Source organism: Cebus imitator, unplaced genomic scaffold, assembly GCF_001604975.1.
Source record: "Cebus imitator isolate Cc_AM_T3 unplaced genomic scaffold, Cebus_imitator-1.0 Scaffold650, whole genome shotgun sequence".
Taxonomy (NCBI): domain Eukaryota; kingdom Metazoa; phylum Chordata; class Mammalia; order Primates; family Cebidae; genus Cebus; species Cebus imitator.
Genome location: NW_016107965.1, coordinates 560,462 through 571,800, shown reverse-complemented (window position 1 = coordinate 571,800; position 11,339 = coordinate 560,462). Strand labels below are relative to the sequence as shown.

The 11,339-nt window shown below is 43.1% G+C and overlaps 1 protein-coding gene across 3 annotated transcripts in view; it reads right to left on the bottom strand.

Annotated features, from left to right (window-relative positions):
- TEX2 (testis expressed 2) overlaps window positions 1-11,339 on the bottom strand; it is a 119,497-nt gene that overhangs the window by 13,950 nt on the left and 94,208 nt on the right. For 2 of the 3 annotated variants that reach the window (XM_017517856.1, XM_017517857.1), the window contains exon 8: window positions 1,798-1,930. In XM_017517856.1, coding sequence (XP_017373345.1) covers window positions 1,798-1,930 — 133 coding nt within the window. Of the gene's footprint in view, window positions 1-23; window positions 686-1,797; window positions 1,931-11,339 lie in introns of those variants that run through there. The other variant, XM_017517859.2, reaches the window with a different exon arrangement.

Here is an 11,339-nt window from a genome sequence, read left to right as displayed (position 1 = left end):
AAATATAAGTGAAACAATACCGTCACATTCCTAAAGCAGAGGATTTTTTTTCACTCAGTCTAGAGAAGCACAGCTTCCCAGAAACACGTCTATCCTCTGATGGGCCAAAGATTATGAACTTGAAACTGAGCTATGACGGCTGCATGAATAGCAGTGAATGTGGATGCCTACGTGGCAAGCACCTCAGGGACCTGCCTGGTTGCTGCCCCCCTGATACCATTCCCTTTGCAATGGAGTCCCTGCACCTCTGTGCCCACACAGGGCTTTTTCTAGAAAGGGCTTCTTGCACAAACGTGTCTGCCCAAGGTTGCTCTGCCACACTCCCTTTTTGTTAGATCTCACTTTCAAGACTGCTTCTGCCTCAGGTGCTTCATTTTCTAGGCAGCTCGTTCTGCAACTCTGTCGTCATGAGCTGGATTTACTGGGCTCAGCTATGCGTGGGGCTGGGGTAGGGTGGGGACGGCAGGACCAGGAGTTGAGTCTGACTAGATCAGGATTCCAGCAATTCAAATTAGGGAAGTCTATAAGACTTTGCCTGTCAGGAAAGCCACTTAACTACTCTTGATCTTGGTTCTCTCAGGCTCATGGACTGTGCCTTTATGTCCAAGAAAGTGATGAAAAGACAGGCTTCCTCATGGCTTCACGTGGGACCGAAAAAGACTCAGAAGTTACAGGGTATGAAATGCTATATGGAGAGTTGATAAATATCACACTCACCAGAAAATATAAATCCACAGATTGCCGAATGCAAACATATTTTAACAAATAGAAAAATGAAAGGAAAACAGCACAGACACAGGTTAGATTGCATATAGCTGGTAAAATTCTCCAATTGTTAAAATAGAAACATTTCATTAAATAACTTGAATAAATCAGATTAAGTAAAAGAATATTCTCCAATGTATAACCCAACTCCCCCAATTTGCAGTTACCACAAGCATGAATAAAAGCATTAGGTCAGTATCAAACCAAGCAAAAGTCTAAGAGCCAGTATCTTATATTTAGACCCCAAGGAGGTGGCTCCTTGTGGCATATTGTTGATTCCATGCAAAGGGCTAAAGATGTGAGATGCAGCCTCTAGTAAGCATTTTTAATTTGGTAAAAACAATAATGTAATAAATGTATAATCAGAGCAGTCATTTTTAAGGACAGTAGGATGTAGAAGTTCCAGCTTATCTATTCTAGGCATTTAAGAGGGAAAAAATTAAGCTTCATTAATTACCTCACAATTTTGGAATATTTACTAAATCAGACAAACTCCGGGCAGCAGATGCACTATCTACAAAGAGAGGAATTTACTAGGCAAGACAATATTGTATTATTTAGGGAAAATGCTTCTCAAAACACTGTAGGAGCACCCTCTGCACTACAAAATCAATCATCTAATTATAAATAATTCTGACTTTGTGATTAAAGCAGGTAAATTCAGACTGCTCCACATATTGCTGTTTATAACCAGAAGCTTAAGAAGGATCTTAATGATTCTATTTGAGGATCATTTTATTGCTTGGATGAGTCTGCCCTGCTTGTCTGAGTCAGTGATGCTTTCTGGGTAATCAATTTCATGTCTACCACTGCCAGCACTGAGGTCAAAGGCGCTGTCGCTGGGTTGGGAACTCACAGGCCGAAGGGGATGAGACAAGGAAACTATTCCCTGAAATGTTCTGGTCCAGGAGCACTTACACAGAAGCTCATGTAACATCCAGGGGCCACTACACATCAAACCTGCTTCTCAAAGGCTCAGGGAGGGGTTGGTCCCCCAGGATTAAATTAGTAAATTTGTATATAGCCCCTTACCCTTCTTTGCCAATTTCTCCAACCTTCAGGGCTTCAACAAGAGGCTCTTTACCTAGTTTGGTCAAATTCATTTTGGTCTCAAGAGTCATCAGAAAGGACCCATTGTAGGACATTTCCAAATCGATCCAGAGTCCTGGAGAAATGGTGAAAAAATAGAAGTTTTTTTTTTTTCCCCACACATGATTATAAATGAGAGTATAAAAACTTACATTTAAAAAATCTAAATAGGCACCATACTGAAAGTCCATGTATTGTCTGTCTACTAATACAGGCAAGAAGATGACTGAGAGCACGTTATGCCATCGACGCACATGAGAAAAGGTCGTGGAACAGACCTTGGAAACAGGCAGCATCTCGGGACCCATTAACATGGTCCTGGGGAATTCAGTGCACACGTCAGCACTGGAAGGCTCCCTATCTTCTGGTTTCTAAAATTTCCTTGTATTTAGTGAGAAAACGTATGCCCAGCAGAAGGAAACGGCTTGACCCAGGGCAAAACCAGGACAAGACATGATGATGATGACCAGCCAGTTACGAGGCAGAAGGGAAGTGTGAAGACTTCACTGTAAGCTGGGTTGTTCGAGAACCACTGTCTTTCTTAAAATTCTCCAGTTTTGGGAGTGGGACACAGAAAATGGCTCAGATTTAATAGGAAGAGTAACAAAAACATTTAGGACTTTTCTTTCTGGAAACTATCCACTAATGGAAACCAAAGAATTAACTTGCAATTCCTAGGGTTATCCAGATAAAAGTGGGTAATCACTTTGTACCTTGGTCTAAAAATCAGCTCCTTAGGAAAGATATTATGCCAATGAGATCATATCTAAAAGACTTATAGCGTCATGGAATTTTACTGGGATGGCCGCTGACCAGTGGTTTAAAATGCAAACAGTATGTATCTTACAACTCTCTTCTACTTGAGGATTCTATGATTTGGCAAATAATTTTCTGTGATTTTTCAGACTTGGGGCTCCAGAAGATGGCATGGACTTTCTATCAAAATGTGACCCTTTAAGTGGGTGTTTCAATGTTAATAAACTTTTATAGATCCTCATAAAACAAATGACAACATCTAAAAGGAAACAGGAAATTAATCTAAAACTGTTGTTCACACACAGCATCATTTTCAAGCAATTACAGTTATAAACAGCCCATCCCCTACATGGCTACCACCGAAGATAAAAGCACTGCTTAACCCCAAGCAGCACTAATGATGTCATTCCTCACTAAAGGCAGGATGATTTCCATTCTGTTTTCAACAAATTCTTCTTACCATAATGGAAGGTAATTATTTTCCATGAATGACTGGGTTTAATTAAGTGGTATGGAGATCAATTGTGATTATCTTCTTTACAGCAATACTCACAAAACTGCTCCATTTCTTGTTTACATTAAGCAGTTAAAAATAATTAATTAGCTTGCTCTTCAAAGGTACTATTACTGGAAATAAGGGGTATATCTGCTTTAATAAATACATTCAATTTTTAATCACTTCAGTAGAAAGGGGATTAGAGCAAAAGGCCAATATTAATAGATTTTAAACTCAATGTAAAAAAACAACAATAAAGAAGGTATTTATTGTTGTATAGTATTTCCAGCTTTGAGAATAGATTCAAACTACCTGGTTAATATATACAGCCAAACATAATCGTTTCTTTTGAAAATTGTAGTCAAGTTTCCAATAAATATTAATAGTATGTATTGCCTTTGAAAATTGACATATTAAAGACACCAGAATTTTAATTCTTACAAAATAGAAGGTTTTGCTAGTCTGTTTTTTAAATGAAGAGATGCGGATTTAGGATTAGTAAACTGCTGGCTCACGCCCCTGTCACAGGGACATTCCACCCAATGATGTGTGGTCCAATGCCCCTGTCAGGAGTGGGGGCCAGGGGAAGGCCCAAGGAAGAGCAAGGAGCCCAGTCACATAGATTGGGGCTTGCATTTCACTGGAAGTTTCTTTACTTCTATGCCATCAGCCCCCCTCATCTGCATCAAGGAGACCTATACAGCTTCTTCCAGGGAGGACTGTGTACACCCTGGCACCTGACACAGTCTCCCTTTTTCTGCCTTCACCAGCCCACCCTTACTTCTTGCTCCAGCCTCCCTTGCTGCTGTTGTCAGGAAAGAGGCTGTACTGAGCAGCCACAGAGCCTGGTATCTGAGGATGAGGCTTGGGCATCTGACCGAGCCTCTGCCTAGGGGAGCGGTTTGTTTTAAACACTGAAGATGCCTCATGAGACCCATCCACAGGGCCCTGCTCAGCCCTCATAAAAATATGAAGGAGTCAAGAATGGTTTAAGAACTTTTTTCTTCCCTGAGATGGAGTCTCCCTCTCACCCAGGCTAGAGTGCTACCTGGTATGATCTTGGCTTGCTGCAACCTCCACCTCCCAGGCTCAAGTGATCCTCCCACCAGTCTCCCAAGTAGCTGGGACCAGAGGTATGCACCACCATGCCCAGTGTGTGTGTGTGTGTGTGTGTGTGTGTGTACATTTATTTTTGGTAGAGACAGGGTTTTCCCATGTTGCCCAGGCTGATTTCAAACTCCTGAGCTCAAGTGATCTGCCCATCTTGGCCTCCCAAAATGCTAGGATTACTTTGGTAGGTGTGAGCCATTGTATCAGGACTGGGAATGGTTTAAGAACTTTTAAAAGCAGACATGAATGGTAAATAAACATTCCAACAAATGACTCTAATATGACGTGCTTGCATTCAGATGAGGGTAACAATACTATTTTAGCATTAAGTGTAAAGAAAAATTTGCTTTTGTAACAATGATTCAGCAGGCAGAAGGTGACTTGAAAACCTGGGAGCACAGGCAACTCCCAAAACTTGGAGCAAAGACCAACTGGTTACATGACAGGTGAGTCAGGAGACCCCTGCCTTGCAAGACTGAAAGATGAAATTAACAGTGACTAGAAGGGTTGTCTTCCTCTTGGGGACTAATGTGGCAACAATGTGAACATGGGGACACACTTGCTCCACGAGCAGCGTCTTCCACTCTCACCCAGCTAAATGCTACTTAATCTAGAGGAAAGCAGTTACAGGGACTTTTCTTTTGTACTCTGGACAAATGGTAAGACTTGGGTGTAGGCATTTCACTGGAAATACTTTCTATAACCATGTGCCTGGCTGGTGCTCAAGAACAAAACCAGAAATTGAGGAGCAGGACAATTTTTGATGCCTTTAAATAGGAGTAAGGCAGGCAGTCCTGAGAGGTTCTCTGGGAAAGGGGGCTGGAGGCACGCATACAGTGGGTCTCTTCCACATTAAGGGGTCCTCATGTTGAGAGTTATCCAGTGGTAACGAGCGGCATTGATTATTAATGAGCCCCTATAAAACTGCCACTTCAGGCTGGGTACAGTAGCTCGTGCCTGTAATCCCAGCACTTTGGAAGGCCAAGGCAGGCAGATCACTTGAGGCCAGGAGTATGAGACCAGCCTGGCCAACATGGTGAAACCCCATCTCTACCAAAAATACACAAATCAGCTAGGCATGGTGGTGCGCACCTGTAGTCCCAGCTGCTCGGGATGCTGAGGGAGAATGGCTTGAGGCCAGGAAGTGGAGGTTGCAGTGAGCCATGATCACCCTACTGCACTCCAGCCTCTGCCCCAAAAAAAGAAAAAAGAAAAAAACCTGGCACTTCATGCAGCAACACCAGTGACAATGAAATAAGACTTAGTCTGTGTACAAGGAACTGCAAAGAGCTCAGAAGCTGTTTTTCCACTCTTCAGCTTTATAGGGGCAGGATCAATTACCAACACCACCACTACCCAGAGACACTATGGCAAAAATGACAGCTTATTCCACCAAAAAGTGTGGAATTCTTAATATTACACGTTCTTAATGCATAATATCAGAGCCAAAAACAGAGATGAACCCCTGCCCTCAGGAAGTGTATGTCTGAAGAAAAATAAAAGTGGCCTAGGACAGCTGGTGCAGCTCAGACCATGATGCCACACGATATCATAAACTGCCTTGGTGCATGTCCTCACAGACAAGGGGTGGCCACAACCGCAAGAGGTTCTTCTGCCTTCGGTCTGGTTTTCTAGTTAACAGACCCCATGGCCTCAGCCCTCCCGTGACCATGTGCATCTAATAATCTCGCAGAGTGGTTCACTGTTTTATTACTATTTAGGCATCTGTCTCACTGGAGGAGGCTCGACAGGACACCTGGTGCTAGGAAGTAGTTAAGGGAACCAAAACTCTGCACACCTGAGCTTGGTCCTCACATTTTCTCCTCCATTTCCCTCTACCTATAACTATTAATAGCTGATTTCACTCTGAAAGTCAACATTTGGCAACCAAAGAACAAAACTTCTTAAAATGGAACATTTGATAACATATTATCAAGAACAGATGTTGGCATTATTCAGTTCTGGGATGAACACACCAATAACTGTTGCGCTCCTAGCAAAGAGACTGGTGCCATATTGTTCATTCAGATACTACAGAAACTCAGCAGTTCCTTGTGTATGGATGTGTCTTTGATGACAGACATCATTTTTAGCTTTGTCTGCCTGTAACTGTCCTCTGAAATAGCGCTTCACCCCTTCAAGGTTGACAAGCTGCAAATCAGGGTCTCCTGTCTCCCACCCCAGCCACGTTCCATAAGAGGTATGACTTCCCCTTTGCACACTAAGTGTTTTTCTTCCCGCAGCACAATCTGGCCAGAGCCACTCCTATCAGCCCCATGCACTAGAGTACAGCCCTGCCTTTGCACTCAGGAGCAGGCAGCCCCAGTGGCCGCAGCTGCCTTCTAATTTCACTCTTGAAGTGGGTATGGCAGGAGGGGTGGGCAAGTTATGACTGACTCTGGCTCTGGTTTTCTGTAATTACTCAGGTGGCAAAGTAGCATCGGTCCCAACACTGGATGTGAAGGCACCAGGCATGTAGGTTAAGGTCTGGAACATCAGTGAGGATGACTAAGACAGCTCTGGAGACAGACAAGGTCTCTATTTCAGTGGGACATGGTAATATTTCCACAGAATCTGAGACATTCAGTCTAAACTTGGGCTGTTATTTGGGTATCTTGAAACAAGGCAAAACCCAATAGCGTCCTCTGTCCATGTGGACACTCAGTGGCTATTTGCAGTTTTAAATACATGCTACAGACATCTTGAAGACTAACTGAATTCATCTAAGCCTGAGGGGTATGCATCCTTTGATCATTGCTACTGACATAACTGTGGTCCCCTGCTCTGAAACCACTAGTCCCAAGCATAGAAGATGAAAACCTGCTGACAGAAGCGGCCTCACCCAGCCTCTTCAGGATGATTTTATTAATACTAACAAAGTGGCCGGCGAGCAGAAGCTAACACTAATGCTGACTACATGTCACATACTGAGTGCTTTACACAGAAAACTGCATCTCTACTACACCTGAATAAGGCATGCAGCACTGCCATCAGCACTTGAAGGATGAGGAAACTGAGGTATATAGTGGTTAGTGGCTTCCCCACAGTTGTACTGCTGAATGGTGTACGAGCAGAGCCCAAACACAGGTCAACTGGCTGTAGAGCCAATGCTCATGACCAGCCTCTGACGGGGCCTAGACTCCCTGGAACAGGTTGGAAGTGTGAGGCTGCTGCTGACCCCAGGCAAGTCGCTGCTCTCTGGGCTATGGCTGGGTGGAGTGAGGCAATGTGACTGCCCTTTCAAGTCTGCCCAGTTCTTCAAGGGTTTGGAAAAAGAGCTATGTTTTCTAAATTTTTAGCCATAAGAAAAAGGATTAGGAGAGAATGTACCAAAAATGTACTAAAAAGGTAACCCTGGTTATCTCTGAATGGTGGGATAATGGGTAATATTTTCTTTTTTACCTTTCCTGAATATTTCCATTTTCCCCACAATGAGTATTTGTCGAATGAATGAATGAACAAACACCTAACGGAATTAATAAAATGACTGGAACAAACCCTAATGGAATTAATAAAATGACTGGAAAGAGTTTGGCTGAGTGGCAGGCCCTGGAGGCAGGTAGGGATGAAGGCTGGGTAGAAGAGGCCAGTCTGGTCAGGGAAGGGTAACAGACACAGGTTTCTGGGCCTTGCTGTGCGGCCTAAAGGAAATAAAGGAGACTCATATATAGCCCACAGGTGGAGGGGCCACTTCCAGGGTGTGTGTGGAGTGGGGAGGCGTCAGAGCTGAGGCAGGAGGAGCATAGCCAATTTCTAAGGGACAGAGCTTGTCCACTGTCCAGCTATCTGCCTTTGGTGGGAAGTAAGGGTGCTCTGGGAAAGGTGGTCATTTAACCTCATTCACTTCACTTGAGACAGGTTGCATGTGTTGGAACAGGGACAAGCCAACATGGCTATCACGTGTGATTTCATTCAGAACCATAGACTTTACTTCTTATAGGAGCAAGGCCATGAAAGGGGAGAACAGCATTTTTCTTTGTTTGTCCTGGTAGGATCTGCCGGCTTTGATATGTAGGATGGTCAACTGGACACTATGGCCACCTCCATGCTAAATGCTCTAATAGCAGCATCCAGGCAGTCATGATACTAAGCCATCCTTAGTGGGCACTCAAAGAGCGCCTCCTTGCTCCAGATGCTGTTTTGGTGCCTTTTTTGTATTGACTCATTTAATCCTCATGACAAACCTATGAAGTAGGTGCTGTAAGAATGCCTATTTGAGCTGGGCACAGTGGCTCATGCCTGTAATCCCAGCACTTTGGGAGGCTGAGGTGGGTAGATCACCTGAAGTCAGGAGTTCAAGACCAGCTTGGCCAATGGTGAAAGCCCCTCTCTACTAAAAATATAAAAATTAGCTAGTCATGGTGTAATCCCAGCTACTTGGGAGGCTGAAACAGAAGAATCACTTGAACCCAGGAGGCGGAGGTTGCAGTGAGCTGAGATCACACTACTGCACTTCAGCCTAGGTAACAAGAGTGAAACTTGGTCTCAAAAAAAAAAAAAAATCCCTATTTGAGAGATGAGGAAGTATAGAGGTTCAGGGGCTTGCTTGAGGCCATGGAGCTATGGACCAGGCAGTCAGGGTCCAGACCTGGTGCTCAAAACCAGTGCTGTCTGTTGCCTCAAGAAGAGCATCCCCAGGATGGAATAATCCAACCAGCAGTGGCCAGAATATCCTTTCTGAGCATGTGCCTCCAACAAACATGCACAAGCCAGGAAAGATTTTAGAAAAGAATGTGAGGGGATCCCTTAGGAGGTGGTACTCCTTGGAGCTGTTCAGGGCTCCTTCACCTGGGCCACATTTCCCTGGAAGGTGAGCTCTGCTTTTCAGAATCAGTTTGCTTGTCGCCCAGATTCAAATTTCACTAAAAGGCAAGATTCCCCCTTAGAGAACTGGAATCCAAAATGCTTATTTATTCCCTTCATGGTCATTTCTGACTTATCATCATAAATGCATCATTTGCGGACTTGGGAAAACCTGATTTGATCAAACTTTGAAAACCCCACTGGTTTTATGTCTTTATGTTTCTTTAATACCTTGTTACACAGGCAGGCAAATCTCTAAAAACGTACCCTCAAAGGAGTTAAATAGCCTCAAATGGACTAAAAACTGGCAAAGTTTTGATCTAGTAGTGAAATGTCTCACCACAGCTCCTGCTTCAGAAGAACAGTTAAGAAGCTTGACACTTAGGTGTTTGCTGAATTTTACTCAAAGTCTGACCCAAAGCTTCCCTGAGAGTCCGCGGAGTTCAAAGCCACAGGGGCACTTTTTAGATGCTACAAAGCCCCGTTGTGGCCCTGCTCCCCTCTTCTTGGAAATAGCTACAAATTCAACAAAGGACAGTCCTGAGATAAGAGACTGCTAATGCAGTAGAAAATACAGCGTGTACACTTATTACTTTAAGCCTCTCATGAGGTTTGTGTTAGCTGATCATTCACCAGCTTGTTACACATTTCTAAAGAGGCAAAGAGCAAAAACAAATAGAGAGGCCACCTGAGTTATAGGAAGAAAGGTAGATGTACACTGATAGAGTGAAGATGCTAGCTATGCAGTCAATGCATAAATAATTAGATAATGCTTTTTTTTTTTTTTTTTTTTTTTTTTTTTTTTTTTTTTTTTTTTTAGACAGAGTCTTGCTCTGTTACCCAGGCCTCAGCCTCCTGAGTAGCTAGGATTACAGGTGCATGCTACCGTGCCTGGCTGATTTTTGTATTTTTAGTAGGGATGGGGTTTCACCATGTTGGCCAGGCTGGTCTCAAACTCCTGGCCTTAAGTGATCCACATGCCTTGGCCTCCCAAAGTGCTGGGATTACAGGCATGAGCCGCCGTGCTCAGCCAATGCATCTTTTATAATTTTGCATGGCATTAAAACACTCTAGTTGAGCCATTTGCCAAAAATTGAAATGTTTTCTACTTTTACTTTCAGTGAACCAGAAATTACCAAACCTAGAAATACCCAGATTCATCAAGATGTAGACATAATTGAGGGGTGACAGGTGATCTCAACATGCAGGAATTAGATGGACTTCCCTGGATGTGCAAATACTACTCTGGTCTACCTTTCTCTGAAATTGATGTGATGCTAAAATGGGCTGTCAGGTGAAATATTGCTGGAGAGATACACTAGAGCTGCTAACTATAGTGCTAGAAAAATCTCTTCATATTTACATCAAATGTATACAATAGCAGAAAAACAGATTTCACTAAACACAATTCAAGAGCCATCTGATATAGCCAGAGAGAAAAATAGCTTCCATACTCTACAAATTTTATAAAACATTTACTTCAAAACAACTATCACTCTCTTGAAAAGCTGTAATTATTTTTTCTCCTACCTCATTCCTAAGCCATTTTAGGAAAAATGTAAATATGGTTTAAGTGGAAAGAGGCTCACTTGGCAAGTAAAAACATCAGTGAGAATTCTCTCTGCATGCTAATGGGCTATTCTGGCCTACCTGGCTCATTCCTTTTTTTTTTTTAAACAAACTCCTGTGTACTAAATTTTCCCCATCAAGATCCTTTTAAAACCATATTTATGGTTTACGTGCCATAAGAGATACAAATCTTTACATCATTATCATTTTACGTAAACACTCTCTACAATCTGATCAACTCTTTAACCCCCAACCACAAAAGCAGACATAAATAATGTGTTAGTAACATGTTTTAAAACTCAAATCTGAGAACATTCCTCCAGTAGGGAGCCCTACTCTCAAAATATTGCCTTTGAATATACTGTATGTCTTCATTTCTCAAACATGTACCGAGCACCCACTAGGAGTAGCAAGAAACATAAAGACAGAAGACATGAAGGTCAAAAAATCTGCAACCTACAAGTTAGGGGAGGTAAGGATGTGAATACATGCGAGGAGAGGCAGCTCCAGGCAAGGGGCTGGGGCCGGGTCAGCTGTACCTGTGAGGCCCATGAGAAGTGAGTGCAACTGAAATCCAGTCAATGCTCATGCTCTGGCAAGGGCTGCAACTCTCACAAAAGCGCAGGCCCCATCAGCTGGCATGTGGGCATCCTTGGGCTGGAGGAGGCCCTATATAACCAAGAGACTAAAAGACATAGGATGGGGATCTTGGATCTATTCTAAATCAGTTTTTTTTTTTTTTTTTTTTTTT